The sequence below is a fragment of the Dipodomys ordii genome, unplaced genomic scaffold (genome assembly GCF_000151885.1).
Source record: "Dipodomys ordii isolate 6190 unplaced genomic scaffold, Dord_2.0 Scaffold98, whole genome shotgun sequence".
NCBI lineage: Eukaryota > Metazoa > Chordata > Mammalia > Rodentia > Heteromyidae > Dipodomys > Dipodomys ordii.
The window spans coordinates 3367382-3394208 of NW_012267314.1; the positions used below are offsets into that span (position 1 = coordinate 3367382).

The following is a 26827-nucleotide window of genomic DNA, read 5'->3' on the forward strand; positions in this document are numbered from 1 at the left end:
CACTGTGTATATGGCGTGTTCCTCCTGGGTGGTTTGTAAGAATTCTACAGTTTCCCCGAGCATTCCCCCTTTCCTCTTCTCCCATTCTCACCTACCATCTCCACACTGCCAAATCTGATACAGCACCGCTTTAAAAGATTCCCTGCCTTCACAGAATCTCTTTCCTTCCCGAAGGGGCCTTCCCCTTCCTGCCGGCTTCCTGCCACCTTGGTTTACTTCAGAAGTCATTTTTTACTACAATGCCACTCTACCCAGCCCAGGATGAATCAGTAGTTCCCTCCTCTCACAGCCCTTCTTCATTTCTTCATCATTCATGTTACACAATGTGTCCTTCATGTCCCTCTCCTGCAGTAGATAACGATGATAGTGATGCTGAATTTCCCTTGTTGACCTGGCATTTGGCTCTGTCAGATGCCAAGCAAATGCCGTTACAGTAACTCAAATGACTAACTGGTCTTGCATGACCTGTGCCAAATTGCTCTATTTCTGTGTCTTACTTCTATATCTGTAAACAGTAATCATAATGGTCTGCTTGGTAGTTATCTACATTTATTACCTGCCATTTCAGTTCATTGCCTGATGAGTAAATAATTCATCTGTTTAGTCAATATGTGTTGAGATGTTGCCATGGGTAGACACAGTGTCCCACTATAGGTAAACAAAACATGGAGGTTAGGTATAATTTATGGAGGAGAAGGGAAAAACCAAATCGTTTAAATAGGGATATAGGTGAATCCATTGCAACAATGAGATGTACAAGTGGTTATGTCGAAAACGAACTTTACAACTTTGGTGGGGGGGGAGGAGGATTGTGTGGGGAGGCGGGGGGGGAGAGGATGGGAAGGGATGGGAAGGGGAAACAAAGGAGGAGGCAACAATGCTTGGTAAGAAATGTACTCATTACCTTGCCCATGCCCATGTAATTGTAACCCCTCTGTACGGTATTTTCACAATAAAAAAATTTCTTTAAAAAGTAGTTTACTTCTCTTTGATTTGGCTGAGAAAAACATAGAACATTGAAAGAATTTAAGACCATGGGGTACTTTATGATAGCTAATTTTCTGTTTCTTTGCAGGAGTTTTTGTCAGAAAGTGAAAATGGACAGCATAAGCTAAACATGATGCTGTCCAAAGGAGAACTTCTGAGCTCTCTGCTGACCAAAGAGAAAGCGAAAAGTGTCCAGGCCAAAGTTGCAACTGCAAAAGAAGATTGGAAAAGTTTTCATTCAAATCTCCACCAGAAGGAAGCTGCCCTGGAGGTACAATAGAGAGCCAGAGGGACACATTCTATGTAGCTCATTGTTAATGCTCATTAACCCTAAGCCCCAAGGTCAGTCTCTCACTGGACATTTCAATGAGTTGGCCACCTCTTGGCATATAAACAGCCAATTCATACGCAAATGGTAACTGTGATATGTTTCTCAGTGCTGAGGATGTCAGCTGATGTGAGGAATTCCTTGGCTTCCTGGGAGGGGAGGAAATCCTCACAGACTTACCCATGTGCTTTCCCCAGAGGGAGGAACCAGCGCCATGGTTCAGCATGGTACTCCATCCTGTGCTTGAAATATCTCCCGTTTGGAATCTGTGGTAGGAGAATGCGGGCAGTTTAGGGCCTGTGCACATGTCAGGTGGTAGATTTTAGGAGGTAAGTGTGCAAAGGCACAGTGCTTCTGCCCTTTCGTTTCCCCCCAGGCTCGTGTAAGCATCGCATCATGCCACAATGCACTGACTTAGTTTCTACTTTGTGTATCAGCTCTTCTCTCAGGAGAAAACACAAAAAAAGACCCATGATTTGATGATGACCATAAGTAATGAGGAAACAAAACAGATAATAATAGAGAATTGCTGTTCAGAAAGAGAATTTTGTACTTCTTCGATTCTTTTCCAACCCAAGACCGTCCTCTTTTGAAGCAGCTGGCTTTCCATGACAGGCATTCCCAATTTAATAAAGAGACAGCCATAGTAGAGGGCCTGGAAATTCACCCTTAATGCTCTGAGAACCAGTATGGCAATGTGGCCCAAGCTCCCACACTTGGGCTGGGTTATGTACTAACACATACAGTGTGGTTTGCAGGATTACCTTGTGCAGGAGTAGGGAACTAGGTCAGGAATGGTCAGCTTTGTTAATCTGCTGTCCTCATGACAGGCATAATTATTTCATTTGATCCATTTCTACCTTTCTCCCACCCTTTTTTCCTAATAGGAAGGGAACACTAATAAATGCCCAGAATGAGTAGGAACTAAAGGAGTGATACGCCAGTGGAAGTTCCCTTTCTGAAGGGTAGCCAATCTCTAAAGAGAGACAGTTGTCATATAATCTAGGTGTGTCTGGGGTTGGGAGCTGGCACCCACTCGTTGGTGAGTGGCTCTGACTCTATTTGAAGAAGCCAAGGCAGGTGCCCAGAGAAGTGACATTTAAACTGAGCCTTGAAGGCTCATCACACACTCCTTGAAGTTGCCAAGACTAACATGAATTTCACACAGAAGGAGTTGAACGTGCGAAGAGTATCCTGAGCACTAACTATAAATTGAGAATGTGGAGAGTTTATTTTTGATATTGACATGAGGGTTTCTTTGCAAGAAAAACAACAGAGAGATACTAGAAACAAAAGGCCAGATAGTAAAATGTCAAACTGTAATTTGACCTTGATCCTTAACTGTGAATTTGAGGTCAGTCTGGGCTACTTAGTGGGCCCTATCAAAAGAAAAGAAGGAAGGAAGGAAGGAAGGATGGAAGGAAGGAAGGAAGGAAGGAAAAGGTAGAAGGAGAAAAAGGAAGGAAGAGAAGGAAGGGAAGGGACTTAGGCTTAGACCAAGCTGTTTAAATTGCTGATGAGTTTTCAAGCATATCTTTGGTTCATGTAGTAACACAAGTAACAAATTCAAATTCACCTTACTCTAGGCACTTTATAAAGAATAACCCACAGCTGGACACTGGTGGTTTACACCTAAAATCCTAGCTACTCAGAAAGCTTAGATCCAGAGAATCGTGATTGGAAGCCAGTGTAGGCAGAACAGCTTGGGAGAACATGTCTTCAGAATAACCAACCCAATGCCAGTCTGGAAGCATGGCTCAACTTGTAGAGCTCCAATGGAACAAGAAGGCTGGGTCAGCACAAGGCCCTGAGTTCAAATCCCAGTACCAGAAAAAAGTCAGAAATGGTAGGTAGCTTTGCAAAAGAAAAATTGTACCCTATATCACATTATTGTCACATTTCCAGAATAGCTGTGGGAGGATTCATAATAATACTAATAAGCATATAATGGCATTAGGTATTTATCTCTTTAATAATCAGAACAAACGTTTTAGGAGACATAACCAATAGGTAAATCATAAATGTATTGGCTTTAAGTGAATGTCTTTGGACTGGCATCCCCTCCCCGTTTTATCTAAACCCTTGCAGAATCTGAAGATCCAAATGAAGGACTTTGAAGTAAGTGCAGAGCCTATACAGAACTGGCTGAGCAAAACAGAGAAGCTGGTCCAGGAAAGCAGCAACCGCCTGTATGATCTGCCTGCGAAGAGGAGAGAGCAGCAGAAGCTCCAGGTGATCTGACCCGGCCAGCTGTCTGCTGGCATCTCCGTCCCTTCCTCTGCCCACCCACTCTGAGATCACATGCATGCTGGGCACCCTAGAGTTAGGTGGTAGCACCTTTCCCCTTTCCTGACCAATGTGATGTTTCTCTGACTTTCCCTTGAGGTCTGACTACTTGTGCGCCACTGTGTGTAGCTTGGAAATCCTACAGCCTTCAGGGAACTCTGATGGCTTGCCAGTGTGTATTTCCCTGTCCTTTGAGCCAGAGCTCCGTCTGCCACGTGCTTTTCCCAGCCCCTGAATGGTAACTCGCTGCTTGTGCTTTTCAGTCTGTCCTTGAGGAAATCCACTGCTACGAGCCTCAGCTCAGCAGGCTGAAAGAGAAAGCTCGGCAGCTGTGGGAAGGACAAGCTGCCAGCAAGAGCTTTGTGCACAGAGTGTCGCAGCTGTCTTCTCAGTATCTAGCGCTAAGCAATGTAACCAAGGTAACTAACGCCAGTCTGTGCTGTGTGTGAGTGTGATGCGGAGGTCTCCAAATGGGTGTTGCCCTAGCCTGCTCGGGGTGGACGCCCTGCCCCACCCACAGGCCCGTGACTCTGGGTCAGCTGCTTCCTAGCCTTCAAGTTTAAGGTTAGCCTGTGTTACACCTTAGTGTGGCTCTCTGACATGGCAAAGGAAATCCCAGAGACAAACGGGCCTTCCAGTCTCTGTGATGACCCCAAATACTCCTGTCACTATGAAAAGGACATGTTCTCCGGGACTTGGATTTTTGAAGACTGGATGCCTAAGGATAAGTCAAAATTTAAGAGTTTCTGCCCTAAAGAACCTCTGATTAAATTATACTCGGAAAACATGAGCTGGAAGCCATTCAAAACTCAGTGTGGATAATGTTTGTTTGTTTTCTTAATTAGCTCAGAGTCCATACATTCATGACAGTAGTTCAGGATGTGTCAGTGGAGGATTTCACTTCAGATCCTAAAGCTGAGCTCAGAATTAGCAATGATTCACAAAATGGGTTAAATCACCTCAAATAGCTTGTAATAAAGCAGATGGGACTCCGGAGACCTTACTGAGAACACTTGATGTGAGTGCTGTCCCTGAGCTTCTTTTTGTTCAAGGCTAGCACTCTGCCACGTGAGCCACAGCTCCATGTCTGGCTTTTGGGGTAGTTTAGTAGAGATAAGAGTATCACAGACTTTCCTGCTCAGGCTGGCTTCAAACCATGCTCCACAGATCTCGGTGTCCCGAGTAGCTAGAATTATAGATATGAGCCATCAGTGCCCCGCTAAGAATCTGGTTTTGATTGTGTCTTTTCTTTCATGTGCTTTTTTCTGTGTTACTGAGATTTTTTTCTGGTCTGCTCATTTGAATTTTCAGTGAACATTGTTAAGATAGTCATAGTAGTATAGGTCATCCTGTAATCTTAAATGTGTACCATGTTTATTTGTTGAGTGGATTGATTTTTTTCATTCTTTCAAAGTCCTGGCACATCTAAAGTTATAGAATGAGAACAGCTTTCTGTTCATTGGAATTTACTCAGATCTTTCAGAAGTAATAGATTCTCTAATGCTTTAGGAACTGTAGACTGTTCTTTAATGTCTTCACTATAATGCACATAGCCTGTAATAAGTGAACCCCCTTGTTGATGAAACACTAAAGACAACTGTAATTCCAAGGTGAGACACTAGGAAGAGATTTTACTGATTTGGAAAAATTGTGATTTTTCATAAAGATGTTGAGGGTTAGTAAATTACCATTGTTCTGCTTTAGGACTTAAGGGTGTTTTTTTTTTCCTTACCACTTAAAATGATGTCTCACGTATGGGATGAATTCAGACTTGAATCTTAATTCTACAGCAAATGTCGTCATTGCACCCAACTGCTGGCTTCCCATGTGTGTGGCCGTAGGCTCTGTAAGAGTCTCTGTGGAATAGGTGGCTAGACATGCATGCGTCTCTGTCAATTCCAGGAGAAAGTAGCAAGGCTGGACAGGATCGTGGCAGAACACAATCAGTTCTCCCTCGGGATGAAAGAATTACAAGACTGGATGACCGACGCGGTTCACATGCTGGACTCCTACTGTCACCCCACGTCGGACAAAAGCGTGCTGGACAGCAGGATGCTCAAGCTAGAGGTGTGCCCCGCAGATCTCTGCCTTACAGAGCTTGTTAGCTTCACAGTGTCTCGAGCCTTCATCTGCTGGGCCTGGTTATGCACCACTGTGTCTTTGAGACATCTCCCAGCGCTTTGTGGGAGTGGTGGTATGAGAGCATCTCTCCTGACAGACCTGAGTTATGTGACCCTAGTTGTAGGATCAAAATACAATCAAATAAAACCCATATTATTTACTGTCTTGACAGCAGATTGAGGCTCAGCCATGTTTATTTGGGGGAGATATGTTGACGCTGAATTTTATAGGGTTAAAAACATTGTTCACCTTACTCAGCTTTCTTGGCTGCCTGTTTCAGTCAACTCCTCCCATGCTAAAAGGCCAGAGTTATTGAAGTTGTGATGAAAATAATGAATCTGCATTTGTGGATGTCTCCTTTGTCTCCTGGGTGACCTCTAGCCCACTATGGCTGTGTCTTGACACTAGGAAATCAAAGGTGAATGAAATGTGGCCTTTGTCCTCCAACATTCCCTCCTCTGAGACTGAAGTTGAAAGGCAGGAGACAATCGCACAGCTGGAGATGTGTGTGAGGCTGTTGGAGAATAGGATCTTGGGAATTTTTAAGAATAATAGAGGAATTCCCTGGCAGAGGAGTGGGTATGGATTTGAGGATATTGCTACAGACAGGAAATGGCTAGCAAAAGGCAGATGCAAGAATACAAGAAGTTGCTCAGACCTTTTTATTGAGGGGTTGATTATTTTATGCAGTGAGGACCACATGTGTCTAGAGGGAGGCTGGAGGGAATGCAAGGCCCAGCTTAGAAACAGAAATGAGGCTCTGCCTTTTCAGGGGAAGCTGCTACCAGCTTGATCAGAAGAGGGCTTACAGAGGACTTGACGTATCTAATCTCTTTCCATAGAGATGTTCTGCCACAGACCTGAACTTTTATAAGCTTTTCTTCCTGTGACCTTTGAGACTTCATGAATTCTACTGTAATATATTTTTCCCTGTTAAAGCCAGGGAGATAAAATATCAGTGGAAGAAAAGGACTATTTAGAAAAGGCTCAAGACTGGTCAAGACGAGAATCAGTGCCAGAGCTTCTTAGAGGCTGGCAGGTGACTCGTTCCCGTCACTCATGACATGCTGCTACCTTCAGGACCTCTGGAGCATTTGAAGGCAGAAAGAGTGGGTGCGATACAAAGGTCTTCTGTGCTTGCTTTTCAGGCCCTGTTGTCAGTGAAGCAGGAGAAAGAGATTCAGATGAAAATGGTAGTGACCAGGGGAGAATACGTCCTGCAGAACACCTCTGCGGAGGGGGCACCTGCCATCCAGCAGCAGCTGCAGGCTGCGAAGGACATGTGGGCGTCCCTCCTGTCCACCGCGATTCGCTGTAAAAGGTGAGTGCACTCTGCACTCTGGCCAGCTGTTATGGACAGACTCTCCCTTCTCTTTCCCTTTCCTTAGTCCTTTCCCTTTCCCACTCTTTCTCTCCCTTTCCTTCCCATCTCTTCCTCTCCCTTCTTCCTCTTTACTTTCTGCTTTCCTTTCTCCTCCCTTCCTCTCCCCTCCCCTCTCCTCCCCTTCCCTCTCTTTTGTTCTTATTCTTCTTTACTTTCTCCTTTCCCCTCCCCTTCCTCTCCTCCTCCCATCTCTCATAATATATTAAAACAAACGAGCAGGTATAAACTCGCACTTCGTTTGATCTGTAATACTTTGACAGTGTTTTGATATAGCTAATTAAAAATTACATGTTTCTTTTGTTGCCCAAAGTCAAAAGATAAATCTCTGTTTAATGATAATCATGGTACAGATATCGTAATTGAAACCACATAGCCCCCCCTGGACCCTGGGCTGCTGGGGCGGGCAGAGCAGCCCCAGTTACAGACATCGGACGCATAGAGCGTCACAGTGTATACTCCTGTGCTTTCTGTTCCCTGTCAGCCAACTCGAAGGAGCGCTTTCCAAATGGACAAGTTATCAGGATGACGTGCGGCAGTTCACTGGCTGGATGGACGGGATAGAGGGCAGCCTGAGTGAATCGGAAAGGCAGCATGCGGAGCTGCGGGAGAAAGTAGCCGCCCTGGGAAAAGCCAAGGTCAGAGACGGCTCAGGCCTCACTTAACGCTTACAGCATTGGAGGCTTGAGTTCTAATGCCTAATATCTTTCAAGCCCAGAATTCTGTTTGTGCTTCTTGAATGAGTGTAAATGGTCTTCTCCAAGACAGTCACACAAGCCCATGTCATGATACTGACCACTTAAAGTTTAGCCCCTTTTTAATGTCTATTAGTCCCTTCAGACTGTGCATCTTCACAAGTAAAATTGATTTCTTTTTAACACAGTTTAAGATGACCATTTTACCCCCTCCTTCTATACCAGCACTTTTGCATGTTAGACAGACACTCTAAGCTCTATTAGTATTTTTGAATCTCCTTATAATATCCAAGGAGGCTCTAACTACCGAAGGCCTTTGAATTTTAGTCACGTTAGGACATACCATATACTAAGGCGTAATTATCAACGTCTGCATAGAAATCACGGGAGCACCAAAATTCATGCCCCAGTGAAAGTTCTAAATTGGGAATCTCCTTATCCCTACTTCCTTCTTTCCCATTCCCAGTTCAGTTTGCTACTAGTTCTGCTGAGCCCGCCTCTTCCTGGCATTACAGCAAACTTATTTCTCACCTGCTTCTCTCCATCTCTGCCACCATCATGCAAGGCAAATAGCTCCAGGGGCCATAGCTAGCTGCACTGTGTATATGGCGTGTTCCTCCTGGGTGGTTTGTAAGAATTCTACAGTTTCCCCGAGCATTCCCCCTTTCCTCTTCTCCCATTCTCACCTACCATCTCCACACTGCCAAATCTGATACAGCACCGCTTTAAAAGATTCCCTGCCTTCACAGAATCTCTTTCCTTCCCGAAGGGGCCTTCCCCTTCCTGCCGGCTTCCTGCCACCTTGGTTTACTTCAGAAGTCATTTTTTACTACAATGCCACTCTACCCAGCCCAGGATGAATCAGTAGTTCCCTCCTCTCACAGCCCTTCTTCATTTCTTCATCATTCATGTTACACAATGTGTCCTTCATGTCCCTCTCCTGCAGTAGATAACGATGATAGTGATGCTGAATTTCCCTTGTTGACCTGGCATTTGGCTCTGTCAGATGCCAAGCAAATGCCGTTACAGTAACTCAAATGACTAACTGGTCTTGCATGACCTGTGCCAAATTGCTCTATTTCTGTGTCTTACTTCTATATCTGTAAACAGTAATCATAATGGTCTGCTTGGTAGTTATCTACATTTATTACCTGCCATTTCAGTTCATTGCCTGATGAGTAAATAATTCATCTGTTTAGTCAATATGTGTTGAGATGTTGCCATGGGTAGACACAGTGTCCCACTATAGGTAAACAAAACATGGAGGTTAGGTATAATTTATGGAGGAGAAGGGAAAAACCAAATCGTTTAAATAGGGATATAGGTGAATCCATTGCAACAATGAGATGTACAAGTGGTTATGTCGAAAACGAACTTTACAACTTTGGTGGGGGGGGAGGAGGATTGTGTGGGGAGGCGGGGGGGGAGAGGATGGGAAGGGATGGGAAGGGGAAACAAAGGAGGAGGCTACAATGCTTGATAAAAAAATATACTCATTATCTTGCCCATGTAATTGTAACCCCTCTGTACAGTATTTTCACAAGAAAAAGAAAAAAAAAGAAAGGAATTCCACCAAAAAAAAAATTCTGGTGGCCACACACACACACACACACACACACACACACACACACACACTCACACACAGTGAGCTTAGGGATAAATAAGTAACTATGACTGGGAAGTGCTGTGAAGAAATAAATATGGTATGGTGAGAGGAAAGAGCTAACACAGACTGCTGGGTCAGGAGAAAGGCACAGGAGAGATCGCTTTGAAACAGGGCATATATTGACTATAGCCTAATGGGTTTGTGCAAAGTAATCTGAGCAAAGTTGGGGAAAGAATATTCTAGATAGAAGAATCATGTCTGCAGGCCCTAAGGAGGAAGAGGTTGCGGTACAATAGGGGCAGAGAGAAAGGTAGAATGTTGTTAGAACAGAAGAGCCGGGGGGTGGGGGGGGATGAGCCAGCAGCGGGTAAGTTGTGGGAGGAGGCAGAAGACGCCCCCTGCACTGTCCTCATGTCTCCTGTTGACTCCCTGGCCCACTCTGCCTAAGAGACTGTTGTAGAAGTGAGGGATGAGAACAGTGGGCGTGAGGCGTTGCAGCAGACACAGAGAGAACTGACAGGGTTACATTGTGGATGAATGATGGCGGTGTAGGGAGGTGATGCGCCACTCCGTGTCCTGCATTAGCCACCTGGAATCTGGGCGGTAGATAGTAGCATTTACTGTTTGGAAAAGACTAGATGAGAAAGAGGGGTAGGGAGGAAATCAGGAGCCCATTTCTACATAGACGAAATTGGAGATCTCCAAGGAGAACTGTAAAGTAGTTACATGAGAATTGGTGACTCAGAAAAAGTTCTGTAGTCCATACGAAATACACAGACATATTCCCAAGTAGGTGTTTGTCCAGGTACAAATGTGTGTGCTTTATAAATGAATGGACTTATGGGTGGATGGATTATCTAACATCACTGTTAACTCTGCATTAAAGACTTAGTTTGAAAAGGATAATAGATATGATTGGTCATGGATAACCCTTTCACTTTTGAAAAACATTCTCTAGTTATTAAATGAAGAAGTACTAAGTCATAGCAGCCTGCTGGAGGCGATTGAAGCCAAGGGGGCGGGCATGACAGAGCATTATGTCACCCAGCTGGAACTTCAGGAGCTGCAGGAGCGATACCAGGCGATCAAAGAGAGGGCCAAGGTAGGGCTAGCCCACTTCCAATGGGCTCATCCAAGAAGTATTTGGACCTGTGCTTATTTAAACACTTGTTTATTTTTTTAGTTATTTTTATTATTTATTTTATTTTATTATTTTATTATTTTTATTTTCCTAGTGGAAACAGAGCAAAGCCTAATAAATTGTAATATATTCAAGGTATCACTAGGAAACCCGAACAAAAATCTTCAAATACAAATTAATAAAGTAAAATGCTTCTCAGCTAAAAATTCCTAGAAATGTAACCATTTCACAGGAATATGGAATAGCTTTATAATGAAGACACATAAAAGCCTTACTATGTCTGCTAATGATAGCTTTATATATAGATAATCACAATAATATGTGTAATTCTTTATCTAGGCTTCATCAAGAGCATAAAAAGAATTTTATTTTCAGTATTGGGATTTGAATTCAGGGCAGTGAGCCATATTTCAAGCCCTTTCTTATTTAGATTATTTTTTAGATTAGGTCTTACATTTTTGCTCAGGGAAGCCTTGGACCACTGCTCTCTTGTCTGGGGCTACAGTTACATACCATTGTTCCTAGCTGGTTGATTGAAATGAGACTGCACCAAATTTTTGCCAACAATGGCCTTGACCATGGTCTTTCTAGTCCCAAGTAGGTAGAAAAGAAAAATACTTTTTGAAGAGCACATTCTACTATATTTTCCAGATTTCAGAAAGTTAATCCACAGTAAGCTCAAATTCTTATTTAATACACAATACAGGAATTTCATTTTTTGTCATCAAAGATGAATATTTATGAAATGTAAAGCTTATTCACTTCTTGGAATGTCTTGTCAACATTTCGTTAAAAATTTGGAGTTCTTGTAATTCATTCAACAAATGATCTTCCAGAACACTTTCAGTCCTGAAATATTTTTTCAAGCTTTGCTATATAAATCTTAAAATTTTGAACTTATAGAAATTCATTTATAGGCTGATGATTTAATTATTGTGCTTTTCTAACATTCCCAACAGAGATGCCTCTAACACATTGATACTACATACATGAATATATTTCTATCTTAATTGTGGTGCCAGTACTGGGGCCTTGAAATCAAGACCTTGGGCTGTCATTCAGCTGTTTGCTCTTGGCTAGTGCTCTACCACTTGAGCCATGCCTGTAGACCAGCATTTATGAAGATGATGATGATGATGATGATATTAATTGAGATAGTGTCCCACAGACTTTTCTGTATAGACAGTCTCTTAACCTAAATCCTCAGATCTCAGCCTCCTGAGTAGTGAGGTTTACAGGTGTAAGCTACCACCAAGTCTCTCTCTTAATCATCTTACATGCTAATTCCAGGAAGCAGTAACCAAGGATGAAAAACTTGTCCGCTTGCACCAAGAGTACCAGAGAGACTTAAAGGCATTCGAAGTCTGGCTAGGGCAAGAACAGGAGAAGCTCCAGCGATATTCCATTCTTGAAGGAGATGCCTGCACCCAGGAGACAACACTGCGAGATCTTCAGGTAAAGTCTTCTGTATTCAGAACCAGGGGGTTCTTCACAGGGAACATGGGAATTATTATTTAAACCAATGGGCGATTACTACAGATACCTGATACATATTCATATGCACTGAGGGCAGACCTGGTAAGACTTAATCTAAGGGATTTTTGTGTCCTTGGAAGTAAAGACAAGTTGAGATCCTGGGGTAGACGTGTGTGTGTGTGTGTGTGTGTGTGTGTGTGTGTGTGCGTGTGTGTGTCTGTGTCTGTGTCTGCCTGTGCCAGTGCTGAGTCTTGAACTTAGAGCCTCATACTCTTGCTTAGCTTTTTCTGTTTAAAGCTGGTACTCTACCACTTGAGCCATTCTCACTTCTTTTTATTTCTGATAAATTGGAGATATGTATCTCACAGACATTCCTGCTCAGGCTGACTTCAAACCATGGCCCTCATATCTCAGATTTCTGAGTAGCTAAGATTATAGGCATGAACCACTAGCACTTGGCTTTTGGTAGGAAACATAAACGGTCAGAGCTGGTTCTCTTAGGAAATTCGTTCAGCTACTAGGGTGCTGATGGCTCATGCCTGTAATCCTAGCCACTCAGGAGGCTGAGATCTGAGGATTACATTTTGAAGCCAGCCCAGACAGAAAAGTCAGTGAGACTTTTATCTCCAGTTAAGTACCAAATAAGCCAGAAGTAGAGCACCTAGTAACCTTACATTGACTGACACACCTGCCTATTCCCTGAAACACAGGCTTTGATGTGAATACAACAGCAGACACAATTTTAAGTCAAACTGCTCAGAGTATCTTAGGCTCATGGTTTTAACCCTAACTCCTGATTCCCCTGCTGAGGACACAGTTCCAGAAGCAGAGTTCTAGAAAATGGAAGAACTAGAGAAAGGGTTGGTACTCAAACAGCAGGTTGCAATTCTTGGCAAATGGCAGATCCAGTGGGTAAGTTGGCTTAACCAATTGCCTTGTTCAGTCATTTAGCACTTACCAATAAAGGTAAAAGCTGTAGGCAGCAGATGAGAAGAATACATGTTTGTACTGGTACGTACCACATGATTTTGTAGGCCTTCTATGTCCCCTGGGCCACAGGTGCCCCATCCCCACAAGATGGTAGATAGATATTTCTATGGTTAGAAACAGAACTATAAAATACTGTTTGCCAACATCCTTAATTATATGATTTTTTCCTTTCTACTAAAAAAAGTATACTTTTTGAACAAGCCTTGGTCATACTGAATATTACAGGGTAAATCCTTGGAGGTTAAATGTGTTTATACCTGGGTATCACTTTGGTCTGATAACCCATCCTCTCAGATTTGTGTTCTTTGCATCCTCCGAGTCCAGCTTGATTTGTCCACAATGTTCCTATTAGTCCCGCCCTGGCCAAGGATCTGTCCTTTGCAAAAGAGGATCGTTTGATGTCAAAGCAACAAGCCTTGGGCACCTCCTGAAGATTACAAGCTGTAGTAAGCCTCAGTTATGTCTTGCCATTCTGCAGAATAAAATCATACTGAATTAATGGGAAGTGCAGGCTGTCCCAGTTGGCTCGAGTCACACCTGCTGCTGGTGCAGGGTGAACTGTGGGTGATGTATGACAGCCACGCCTTTTCCCTGCAGGAGCTGCAAGTGCGCTGTGCAGAGGGACAGGCCCTGCTCAACTCAGTGCTGCATACCAGAGAGGATGTGATTCCATGGGGCATCCCACAGGCAGAAGACCGGGCCCTGGAGTCGCTCCGGCAGGACTGGCAGGCTTACCAGCACAAACTGTCCGAGACCCGGATGCAGTTCAACAATGTGGTGAATAAACTGAGACTCATGGAGCAGAAGTTCCAGCAGGTGGATGAATGGCTCACGAAAATGGAGGAGAAAGTTAGTGTGAGGACCGAACGGCAGTCTAATCGGGCGACCAAAGAGATGCAGCTACATCAGATGAAGGTACTTCCCATGAAATTCCTGACCCTCTTCAAACCAGTACTTAGCTTACATACTTTGCTTGTTACAATATTTGATTTTTGCTGGATGCTGATGGCTCATGCCTGTAATCCTAGCTACTCAGGAGGCTGAGATCTGAGGATTACAGTTTGAAGCCAGTCCAGACAGAAAAGTCAATAAATAAAAAAGTCAGAAAAGTCCAGTTAAGTATCAAATAAGCCAGAAGTAGAGCTGTAAACTCAAGTGGTAGATCACTAGCCTTGAGTGCACAAAGCTCAGGGACAACACTCAGGCTCTGAGTTCAAGCTCCAAGATTGGCAGAAAAAGTTAATTTTCCAAGGCTTAGATTTGGGAAGATTGCTTTCTACTTGTCTGGAAAGTTAAAATAAGTAAAATGTTTCATAAACTAGTCTTTAATAGTTTAATATTTTGCCTTTTTTCTTATCCTTTATTGCCTGTTACTTGGTAAAAATACATAAATGATGGCAATACATTATTTAAATTATGTTTCTAATATGTAAATTTTTAATATGATACATTAAAATAATACTTCATAATTATTATACAATTTTCATTTTTATGCATTTCTCCATTCACCTATCCAAAATAATTCACAGGCATTTTTTCCCATTTTTCACCAATTAAAAACTTGATCTAAGTGCAAGAGCACATGTAAAAACATATATATCAATATTTTAAAGAAGTTTTAAAACTGAGTATAAATATATCCAGAAAAGTCTCTAGATTCATAAGCACAGTTTTCTTACCGTTTCGGTGTAAGGTGATTTTATGATGCCTTTTCAAAATCATATTTCAGGCTAATAATATTCTAAACGTATATGCTGAAGCAGTGCTGTATTAGGAAGATGCATACAACACCTGTCTTACTCAAGAATGAGTAGGGTTGAGCCTTTGCCTGTCATCCTTCCCTCATTTCAGAAATGGCACGAAGAAGTGTCTGCACACAGAGACGAGGTGGAGGAAGTGGGAACTAGAACCCAGGAGATACTAGATGAGAGCCACGTCAACAGCAGGATGGGCTGCCAGGCCACCCAGCTCACCTCCAGATTCCAGGCCCTGCTTCTCCACGTGCTGGTGAGAGGACCACCGCTGCTCGTGGAGTCCAGCCAGCCTCACAAGGCCGACGGGAACGCGCTCATTTACCTCCAGTGTCAATGCCCAGTGGTCCTCCAACACCCTCACCCAGGCTTTTCCTCATGGTTCAATTTTCTCTTTGTTTTTGTAGGAGCAAATCAAATTCTTGGAAGAGGAGATCCAGAGTTTGGAGGAATCTGAGTTAGCCCTTGGTTCCTATTCTGACTGGTACAACTCTACTCAAAAGAATTTTAAGAACGTGGCTACTGAAATGGATAGAGTAGATAAAGAGATGATGGGGAAGAAACTCAAGACCATGGAGGTAAGCATGCAGCCATTCCTGCTGGGCTGGCACCTGTCCTTCTTCTATTCCTCATGTAGATCGGGGAAGCCCTTGTGTTCATCCTGATACCACGTGGCCAGTGATCCTCAGCTACTCATTTCCCTCCAAATATTGTTAGAAGCTCTTCCAGGCCAGAGCTGGTCTCTACCTATGTGTGATACGGTATCATCTGAATGGCCTACGCACAGAAGCACAGATGTCTTAACAAGAGAATGCTTGACACTTACATACTAAGAGAAAAAAAAAATCCATATCAGATCTATGACCTGTGTCTTAATGAAGAGATGTAACTCATGATCTGGAGGTGGTGGTGCATACCTGTAATCTTGAACACTTGGGAAGTGAAGGTAGAGGGATCTCATTGTGAGATTATCCTTGGCAAAAGCATGAGACGCTATCGTAGAAAGAAAGCGAGAGCACAAGGGTTGGTGGTCAGGGGCAGGGTGCTTGCCTAACAAGGCTCATCATCCAGATTTCTAGAGAGACTGCTAAGAAGTCTCTAATTTAGAATCTATGTACTAACGATCTGCAGAAGGAAAAAAAAAAAAGAATACCTCTAGGGCTGGGAAGGTGGCTCAGTAGTAGAATGCTTGCCTCACATGCATGAGGCCCTGAGTTCAATTCCTCAGCACCACAGAAACAGAAAAAGCCAAAAGTGGGGCTGTGGCTCAAGGGGTAGAGTGCTAGCCTTTAGCAAAAGAAGCTCAGGGATAGTGCGCAGGTACTGAGTTCAAGCCCCAGGACTGGCAAATAAAAAAGTGCTTCTGATTCCTGACCAGGTCAGACCTAGAAATAGACTTTACAATACAGATACCTCAAGAATGGGTCTGGCGAGCCTTTCTTAAAAAGGAATAAAATAGAATTATATTGGCTTTTGTTTTGCTGTCTTTCTCAGGTTTTGTTAAAAGACATGGAGAAAGGCCAAAGTTTGCTGAAATCAGCCCGAGAGAAAGGAGAGAGGGCCATGAAATTCTTGGAGGAGGACGAGGCGGAGACGCTAAGAAGGGAACTGCACAGTCACATGGAGCAGCTGAAGGAACTGACCAGCACCGTGCGGAAAGAGCACATGACCCTGGAGAAGGGTCTTCACTTAGCCAAGGAATTCTCGGATAAGTGTAAAGCACTGGTTCGGTGGATCTCGGAGCACCAGGACATCCTTCGTAGCCCTGAAGAACCCAAGGTGGAATTATATGAGAAGAAAGCTCAGTTATCGAAATACAAGGTAGTCCCTTGCTACCCAAGGTAGTCCCGTGGGGACACCGTGGGAGGGAGGTGACTTGGGCAGGCCATTCTTGGGTGGCTTGGGAGGTGATTTGGGCAGACCGTCACTAGTTCTGGTGTTGATAGCCATCTCTGGCAAGCCTGTTATCTGATACTTCGTCCTACATAGGTTGCTTTGACTAGTTAGATACATACACTGCCTTGGAATTATTTCCCCAGACAGGAAAAATATGCCCAAATTGTTATCCATACAGACCTTTTCTGACCTTTTCTTTAGATTCTAGCTCATCTTCATGGCATCAGGATGGTTTCCAACCATCTTTTGCTACCTAGAATGATAAATTAAAAATGAGATGCTATGATTGAAAGGCAGTAAGTTTGCATTGACCAACAGTAGTTGAACAGCTTAGAAATAAATATGAAAGAATAAATACTAATACCAATACTGGTGTACTCAGTATCGAGATTTCATCTGCTAAAATTTTTGAAGCAATATCAAAGTGTATTTATAAACATTTGTGTTTTAAATGGACCAAAAATAATATAGTGATAATCATGACTGTGCTGGCTTATCTCCACTTTTTTTCTGCGAGAATCTTGTGCAAACACCTCCAACCAATGTCTATTTCTAGGCTTGGCCTCCTTCCTTGCCAAACTTGGCAGCTTGTCTTTGAAGATGGCACATAAGAATCACAGCCCCTTCTCCCCAACCCTCAACCAAATTCCCCATCTACTTAAGGAACACTTTTATCTTATCACAGCAAAATGCCAGCTGGAATTTATCTCCCTAAGGCCATGTCTCATTCAAGCTGGAACAGACTGTAAGACTTCAGAATCCAAAGAGAGTGGGCCCACTCCATTTTATGCTGAGATTTCTTGATCTCTGCCAAAAGGAATGAAGTGGAAGACAGAATGATCAACTGGGTCATAGTTAGCCAATGAAATTCTGTTCCCTATTTTCTTCTCCACCTAGTAAGAGCTATGTGACTACTCTCCTTTGGCAGCTCATTTTACAACTGTATTAGCCATCCTGTGCCATTTTCTCTTTAGTGCTTTGTAGTTACTAGTTCCAAAACTATGTTCTAGATCTTTCTCAGTGGTCAGTCATATTATGCCTGGCGCAGTCATCTGTATATTTATCTTGTGAACTCAGTGTTTTGTTCTGTGTTTTTTTGCTTGTTTGTTTTGTCATTCAAGTCACTACAACAAATAGTGTTATCCCATGAACCATCAGTGAACTCAGTGCGAGAGAAGGGGGAAGCTCTTTTGGAATTGGTGCACAATGTCACTTTAAAGGACCAAGTGGACAAACTTCAGAGTGACTACCAGGACCTGTGCAGCATAGTGAAGGTAAGAAGAGACCCAAGGTTAGACACAAGGCAAGACCAGACTCCTTTCTCTCTGTCAGTTGTGAGGACTGATTGGAGTCTGTCTTTTTCCTGTTAGCAGCTGGGCATGTAAATGGCACAAAGGATGTGCCTTCATTCCTATTGCTGCTTTTTTATTTGTTTCATTTGCACTTGGTGCTATGTATGGAATCTGCGGCCTTGTACATGGCCCGTACAAACTCTGCCACTGACTGTACTTCCGCCTAGTCCCGTTCATTTTCGGATGTAAATAATCCTATCTTTCCCATGAATTGCCCTGCGTTTTCTGAAATACAAAGTTTTGAGTGGGTTATTACTGGGTGGACCTCACCTCTAATGGAAACCTGATTTTATAAGGAACGTGTCCTCAGTCTGGAGGCGAAAGTCAAAGACCATGAAGACTACAACAGTGAGCTCCAAGAGGTTGAAAAGTGGCTGCTGCAGGTGTCTGGCAGGCTGGCGGCACCTGACCTTCTGGAAACAAGCAGCCTGGAGACAATTACCCAGCAGCTAGCTCACCACAAGGTAAGATCGGTGAGCAGTGTTGACCAGGCTGCCTGTGAGTGTGTGTGTGTGTGTGTGTGTGTGTGTGTGTGTGTGTGCGCGTGTGCATATCTACAAGTGCAGCAACTCTGGTTATGATGACAGGGTCTGGTTATATAACCCTGGATAGCCTTGATCTCATAATCTTCCTGCCTTTGCTTCTGAGTATGAGATTATAGCCACAGAGAACCACACCCAACCCTGCATTCTCCTGTCATGAATCTCTTAACCTCACTAACTTCTCCTATAGGAATATCCCTGAACACCTTTAGGTCCTTTTTAAGTGTTTTGTCAATACGTTACCAAGATAAATTGAAAACTCTTCCAAAAAAAAAAAAGATGAATTAAGACTGCGAAGTTGTTCATCTTAATCTATTTGACAACTAGTTGGCTCCAAACTGAAGTGGATTTGTGAGAAGTTTGAATCCATTTTATTTTCAGGCAATCATGGAAGAAGTCGCTGGCTTTGAAGAGCGTTTGAGCAGTCTTAAGGAGAAAGGTGACACTCTGATTGGACAGTGTGCTGACCACCTTCAGGCAAAGCTGAGACAGAATGTGCAAGCTCACCTGCAGGGCACAGGGGACAGCTACTCGGCCATCTGCAGCACTGCCCAGAGGGTGAGCATTCTAGAATCTTCTAGAACGTGATGAGAAAAAGCTATCCCCTCTGAAGGAGGTTTTCAGAAAGAGTCTCTCGGTAGCCAGAGAGGAAATAAGGTGGATTTCACAATGAACATGAACACAGAGGAGCAGGCCATCTATTTGGCATGACTAAATTTCAGATATTCGGTTTTATCCATCCCCTTTACTCAGTAAACTGATGGGGAGAAATTGTTTTTTAAGATTGTTTTGCTTGTTTTTAGTTATTGCACACCATCAAAATGTTTTTTTCTAATTTTCCATTTATTCTGTAGCAATTAAAATAAGTGAATTTTTAATCTTCACAATCATCTTTTAAAATGGTGTGCAGCCTAGCTTCTACTCTAATATGTTTATGCATTCATATAGAAATTGAGAAGAGTTGATATCAGTAAGAGGAATATTTCCATTGAAACAGAATCCTTAAGATGATAGAAACAAATCTAAGATCACAAGAATTGTCCTTTTAGTCAAAACTTAGCATGTGAATTGCTTTATATTATTCAAGAACCTTTAAATGATGTCTTAGAAAGTTTTGATAAGTTTTTGAAGAACATTCATGTACTATTTTGTGTGCATGTGCCAGTCCTGGGACTTCGACTCAGGTCCTGGGTGCTGTCCCGTAGCTTTTTGGTTATTTTAAAACAAGTCCTATGTGATGTAAAATTATCTGACACCCCATATTTGAACATTTTACCTTCCAAAGGTTATTTTAAAAGAGGGAAAATTGCAAATGATATCTACAGAGGAAAAGAAGAGAGAAGAGCAAATAGCATAGCTGTGTGTAGAGCTTCTTGGTGAGCTCACTCATCCGCTCACGCAACAGCAACAGACTGATTGTCAGCTACTTCACTTCACCGCAGGCTTTTTTCCCTATGCATTTGAGCTGTAGGGACACAACTTAAAGTGTTTTAGAAAAGACATTGCTGAGTGTTGGAAAGATCAATGTAATTTCTAAACACTTCAAAAGCAGATGAAACAATTCTCAAAAAATGATCGAGAACAAAAATCTTTCTATTCTATTCTGATAGAAGAATAAAATGGATAGACTCAGTGTTAGATGAAAATGATGAGCTTGACAGATGTCAGAGCAAAGCAGGGTTCAGTTATCAGTTCTGTTGTTTCTAGGATGAAAAAAATACCACATTAACCTCATTTCCTACTTTTGTTGGGGGTGGAAGGTGTAGAGGGACGGGAATAGGGTTTGAACTGAGGGCCTCAAGCTTACAAAGCAGGCCATATGGGCCATATACCTCCAGTCCTTTGTGCTTTTATATTTTTCTTACATTTACCCTAGGCTGGCATAGACTATGATCAGCCTGACCTCTATCTCCCAAGTACGTAGGATGACCAGCATGAGCCTCCATACTTGCCTCTCTTATTTTCTTAATAGAAATTTTTGCCCAGGAAACATCACAGGTCTGTTTCACCTTGATCTCAAGGAAATATGTAATTGTTTCCTGATATGCATTTATGAATACATTGGAAATTGGTTGCACAGTTGAGGATTCAGGGATTGAGAAGATATATCAAACAAGTGTATGCATTTCTCTGGGTAATCGTTCTGAAATATAACATGCAAGATGAAATAAAGCATCAGCCTCTCACCCTTGTCTGTCGTCAGTTAGTTCCAGTGTGACCTTATCACTGTATCAGAAGGATCAGAATCAGAGGAATCTTGCTTGTTTCCTTAAGAGGATGTTTTATATTTACTTTTAGTTCCTAGCTTAAACAAAAGTGCAGTATTTATAGCATCTGAGGGGAAAGCTTTAAAAACCTCTGACAGCAGGGTGCTGGTGGATCATGCCTGTAATCTAAGATCTGACTATTACAGTTCAAAGTCAGCCTGGACTGCTCCAGTGAAAGTGGAGCTCAAGTGGTAGAGCACTAGCCTTGAATGAAAATGCTAAGGCACAGAGCCCAGACCCTGAGTTCAAGCCCCTGGACCAGTATAAAACCAAAACCAAAATCTCTTGACATGCTTATTAATTTTTTTATCAATGATTTCATGCATTTCAACACTCTTTTCTTAATCACTGTTCCATTGGGATATGCGAATGGATCAAGAAATTACAGATTGGGATTTGTCCATTACGATTTTGGAACACCTGGGCCTTCCTCAGAGAGGGGAGGGGCTGAGGGGATCCCAGGGGAGACTCCCTTTCTAAGTTCCAGTGTGCTGTGGTAGAGGGCTGCTCTCACGGGCTCAGCGTGGCTGCTCTGTCTCAGGTGTACCGGAGTTTGGAACATGAACTTCAGAAGCATGTCAACCGGCAGGATACCCTGCAGCAGTGCCAGGCCTGGCTTTCTGCAGTCCAGCCAGACTTAAAATCCAGCCCCCAGCCTCCTCTGAGCAGGACAGAAGCCATGAAGCAGGTAGGAAACTCCTGAAATTTGCTCTTCTTTTTTGAAATATAATTGTATTGTTATTGTTATTCAGATGCTGTACAGAGGGGTTAGCACTTCCTAAGTCAGGCAATGAGTATGTTTCTTTTGTTTGTTTTGTACAATATGACCCCAGCCTTTGCTTTTCCCCAGTTTTCCCTTCCCATCCCTGCCCACAAGTTCATTTTCCACTAAAGAACATGACTGTGTTTCTTTTACCCTCTCTTTCTGTGCCACTTGTCCCCCTAAAAAGAAAAAAAAACAAATACAAAAGCAAACACCACTACCACCACCACCCATAAAAACGTTTGTTATTCTTAGGAGTAATTCATTCAGTCAAAACATATGAAGTGTCTTTGATATGGCGTCCTGGGCCAGCTTCTGGGAGCATAAAGCTATAAATAAGCCTGAGGCCGGCTCTAGTTTAGCCCTTGTTCCAGCCAGGAAGATGGACAGTATACTGACAGGTGGGCATGGAGACACAGAAAGCATGTGAGCTGGGTCTGTAACCACGGATCACCTCAGAAGCCTGTCCACTGGGTGGCCATTGGCTGTGTACTTAATTTCTTTGAACTTCAGCTTCCTTACTAATTCAAGTGAGGATGATCAATCTAGTTATTGCTTGGTAGAGAATATGCTATGTAACACATTCTTGAAACATACTTTTTTGCTTAAGTAATTTAGATGATTTATATCAGGAAATTATAAAGTGGGTGGGAAGGTGGCTCAATGGCAGAGTGCTTGCCTCACATGCATGAGGCCCTGGGTTCAATTCCTCAGCACCATATACACAGAAAAAGCCAGAAGTGGTGCTGTGCCTCAAGTGGTAGAGCACTAGCCTTGAGCTGAAGAGCTAAGGGACAGCACTCAGGCCCAGAGTTCAAGCCCAGGACTGACAAAAAAAATAAACTAAAAATATAAAGGTTATATCAGGACAAATCAAATAAAAGGTGGCTCTCCTTGAGTTAATAAGAAATAGCAAAAACAACCAGGCTCTGGGCTGAAATCTGAGGATCACAGTTCAAAGATAGCCTGGGCAGGAAAGTCCATGAGACTCTTATCTCCAATAAAACCTACCCCTGCCCACTCCCACCAAAAATAAATAAATCTTGAAGTAAAGCTGTGGCTCAAGTGGTAAAGCTCTAGCCTTGAGCATAAAAGCTGAGGGACAGGATACAGGCCCTGAGTTCAAGTCCCAGAACTGGTACCAAAATAAAAACAAAAATAAAAAACTAAACTCCAGGGGTTGGGAAGGTGGCTCAGTGGTAGAGTGCTTGCCTCACATGCATGAGGCTCTGGGTTCGATTAATCAGCACCACATAAGCAGAAAAAAGCCCGCAGTGGCACTGTGGCTCAAGTGGTAGGGCGATAGCCTTGAGCTGAAGAGCTGAGGGACAGCACCCAGGCCCAGAGTTCAGGCCCCACAACCGACAAAACAAACAAACAAACAAAAAACTAACACAAACTAAACTCCATGTACATATTCTACCTTCTGAAACATTTACAATTTTTAGCATCTATTAATTGTATAAAGTAAGAGATTTCATTTTGACATTTCCACACATGCTTTTAATGTATTTAGGTCAGATTCATCCTCTTTGCTTCCCTCTCTTACGTCTCTTCTCTTCATATAACCTTCTGTAGCCTTTTACTTTCACACCCTTTATTCTCTACCTTGCACATACAAGAAGACAGCAGACACTTGTAATCCCTGACTGATCTCCACCTCCATCCATGTTCCTGCAAAGGAGAGCACTCTTCTTGGCTGACTAGAACTCCATTGTGGGTGAAAAGAAGCCCCCATTGTGTAAACATCCACATGTTCTTTAGATTTCGAGTTTTCTCCAGTCATTCCTCGTCTTGTGGCTCTTTGTTACCAGCAGATTATTCTCCTTTGTGATAACAAATAATACATAAAGAACAAATGGCAGGGGGAGGAGGAATCTAACGGCTTTTTGCCAGAACAGGACAAGATTTACCACACTTTCCTTAGAGTTAATTTGTAACTGCAGGTGAATTCTGATCCTCCTTGGATTCCAGAGTGTGTGGTTCTGTGGTTAAGTTTCTGCCCTTCTGTAGCTTCTGTCAGTGGGCTGCCACCCGCATGAAAGTAGCCACCCAAAGGAATGAGAGGTGATAGAGATAGTTAGATCTTAGACTCACTGAAGGAGAAAGCGTTGCTTTTACTTCCTTTCTGCCGTTCTTTGTTTTGTTCTACTTTGTTGGCATTCCCCCTTGACATCTATGCTCATGTTAAATGGACGGGGCACTTGGTGTCTGGCTCATGCTACTATATGACTATTGATGACTTCCAAGGCAGACAGACAGGTCTGATTGACATCTTGATCTCAGTCCCAAGATGCATGCTGTTTGCCCAGCACCTCCCCTGTGCTAAATGCTTCACAAATATACAATAACTGTCCACTCCCTGGCCCCAAGAATTTACTTCCATTCAGAGTGGCATATTTTTAAATGGGAAATATATCATATTTGCCTTTGAAGTTTTTTTTCAAAGCAAAAAATCTGTTGCAAGTAGACTATCATAGAGGATCTCCAGGCTGCCTCCAGTTCCTTTGGAACTAGGCCAAGCGACTTAAGACTCAAAATAAATCATCATTAACTGAAATACATTGTTTTAAATGCTAGAGTTCGGATACTATATTCTCTTGGCATTTCTAGACTTTGTTTGGGACAGATAATCATGCGGCACTTTATGTAGTATTTTGGCCTAGTAGGACAATGCTCTGTGTTGATTATGTCTCCACCAGAATCCTGCCCAGCTGCTCACAGTGGCCTTGCTGAGTGCGCCCCCTGCAGACCGCTCTCCACACATGTTAAGAGCGGCCTTGGCCTAGTGCAGCTCATGTGGCTCCCAGTATCTTCCCATCCCATTTAGAATAAGTTTTACCTTTTGTCCCACAGTCTGTGAAGACGCTGTTTCTGCAGTTTCTTATCCAACAAGGGAAGCTTTTTGATAATAGAGTCTCCTTGTCTTAATCCAGTGGGACTAAATCCCTGGCTCTTGGGTGGGAATAGGGGGTGACTGCCCACCAGGGACCTTTAGCAAACCAGACACACTTCCGGTTGCCACCACTGGAAGTGGGGACGATGCTTCTGGCCTGGAATATCACAGACCATCACACCACATTCAGCACATGGTCTTAGCACAAGGAGGTGCTGAGCCTCAGATGTCAATAGTTCTGAGTTTGGAGGCTGAAAAACTGTACACTAGAGGCATGGTCCTCTATATACAGGCCTCCATGGTGACTCAACCTCTGTCCATCTCCCTGACCTCTGCTCCTACCTGTCCACACTGCTCCAGCCTGAGGCTTTGCCCTGTCCTTCCTCCAGTGTGCAAATGTTTCATCTCACGGCAGGGCTGGCTGTTCCTTGCACGCCGGCCGGCCTGGTGCCCCCCCTGAGCTCTTAGAGACACACTCCTCGTGAAGTAACAGCACTTCTTCACGCACACCTCCATTGCCACCTTTCCCTTCCTACCTGCTGCTCAGCACTGCCAGACGCTGCGGCGGGTGCTTGTTTATGCACTCTCTGCTGCTCTCAGAGGGATGCGCGCTTCATGCCTGGGCCCTGAAACGCAGCCTCTCCACACTCGAAGCCTCGGCGGGGGAAGCACTGTTTCGGTGAAGGGATGAGAAATCCCTTGGTGCTGGAGGTGTGGCCCAGCTGGTTGAGCACTAGCCAATGCGTGAAAGGGGCTGCAGGGACCGAGTTTGAGTCCCAGTGTTGATCCTAGAAAGAAAAACGAAAAGAGATGAGAGATCCAGCAACAGCCTTTCTTGAGTTTCTGGAAAGAAGAGAGCAAGCCATGAACTTCTTGTATGGACAGGAAGTCTCCAAACTCACTCTGATCACTGTTTTGTCTCCAAGATGGGCGTGTTCAAAGCAGATGGTGGTTGGCCATGCATTCTTTCTGCGAAAGGAAAGAGCATTGGGAATGGCAGCAGGGCATCGGGGAGGACTGGAGAAGGCCCTCTGTTTCCCCCTTTCCCAGGCAGAGCAGACAGCTCTCATTACAGTGAGAAGCAGATCGGGGCCACACAGACCCCTGTCAGTGTGGTTGGAATTCTGCTCTGCCGATCACTATCGGATGTCCTGACAATGGTGAGAACACTGTGTGAGGCAGGGTTTGTTTTATTATCTGTGTGTGGTATGTATGCCAAACTTGGGGTTTGAAGTTGGGGCCTCGTGTTCTTCTCAGCTTTCTGTTCAAGACTGACATTCTACTACTTGAGCCATGCCTCTACTTTCAACTTTTTGCTGGTTCATTTAAAATAAGAGTGTGTTGTCAGCCTGGGCTAGATTATAATCAAGATCCTCAGAGCTCAGCCTCCTGAGTTGTGAGGATTGTAGGAATGAGCCACCAAAGGCCCGGCTGTTTTCAACCCGTCAACGAGGTATTACTAGTGGTCCGAATCCTGACAACTTCGACAATGTGTTTGTGTGCTTTATTCTGATCCTTGTGTTATATTCAGGTGAAACACTGCCGAGCTCTGCAAGAACAGGCAAGAACCTACCTGGATCTTCTGTGCTCTCTGTGTGACTTGTCCAACCCCTCAGTGAAAGACGCGGCGAAGGACATTCAGCAGACAGAGCAGATGGTAAAGGAAAAAAAGAGAGCAAGAAATAGAAAAAAGAAACAAACCAAAGTTAGAAATTCCACTGAATTGTCTGTTTTGTAGTGTTCCCTTCCTGGAATGATAGAAGTAAGGTTGAAAGAAAATAGCTCTTGCTTTCTTCCTGTTACATTCCAATGGCCATTATAATAAGTTCAAATTCACCCAGGTTGTCATAGAAACCAAAGTGTGGACTGAATCATTGAGTCCCTTTCTAGTTCTATCATTCTCTCCCTCTTCCTCTTCTCTTTATAATTTCATTCTCTTTTTCTTTTTTCTTTTCTTTTCTCACATCTTCTGTTTTTGTTCTTTTCTCCTTTTCCATTGTTTTCTTTAATTAATATTTAAAAATGAAGGCTCCTCGACTCTGGCTTTATTTAGTATATCTGTATTGACTCATCTAATTTCCTGGCTACGGCTCTTCATGTTGAGATGGATTCTGCAGTGTATGTGGCTGCTTTGGAAAGTGCTATGATGAGTTATCAAAACCTGACCTCAAATCTAGTGTGGTGGTACACTTCTGTAATCCTGGTACTTGGGAGGCTGAGACAAGAAGATCATGAATTTGCAGCCCACCTTGGCTGCATAGTGACATCCTGTTGAAAAGGAAGGAAGGAAGGAAAGAAAGGAGGAAGGAAGGGAAGGAGGAAAGGGAAGGAAGGAAGGAAGGAAGGAAG

The 26827-nt window shown here is 43.3% G+C and overlaps 1 protein-coding gene across 1 annotated transcript in view; it reads left to right on the top strand.

The window, feature by feature from the left end:
• Syne1 (spectrin repeat containing, nuclear envelope 1) overlaps positions 1–26827 on the top strand; it is a 388103-nt gene that overhangs the window by 191188 nt on the left and 170088 nt on the right. The window contains exons 57-73 of the mRNA XM_013026970.1: positions 1076–1258; positions 3404–3547; positions 3865–4020; positions 5504–5668; positions 6871–7043; positions 7588–7741; positions 10363–10506; positions 11836–12000; positions 13609–13926; positions 14863–15018; positions 15170–15340; positions 16257–16583; positions 17780–17932; positions 18307–18474; positions 18934–19110; positions 21361–21507; positions 26010–26135. Coding sequence (XP_012882424.1) covers positions 1076–1258; positions 3404–3547; positions 3865–4020; positions 5504–5668; positions 6871–7043; positions 7588–7741; positions 10363–10506; positions 11836–12000; positions 13609–13926; positions 14863–15018; positions 15170–15340; positions 16257–16583; positions 17780–17932; positions 18307–18474; positions 18934–19110; positions 21361–21507; positions 26010–26135 — 3027 coding nt within the window. The remainder of the gene's footprint in view (positions 1–1075; positions 1259–3403; positions 3548–3864; positions 4021–5503; positions 5669–6870; positions 7044–7587; positions 7742–10362; positions 10507–11835; positions 12001–13608; positions 13927–14862; positions 15019–15169; positions 15341–16256; positions 16584–17779; positions 17933–18306; positions 18475–18933; positions 19111–21360; positions 21508–26009; positions 26136–26827) is intronic.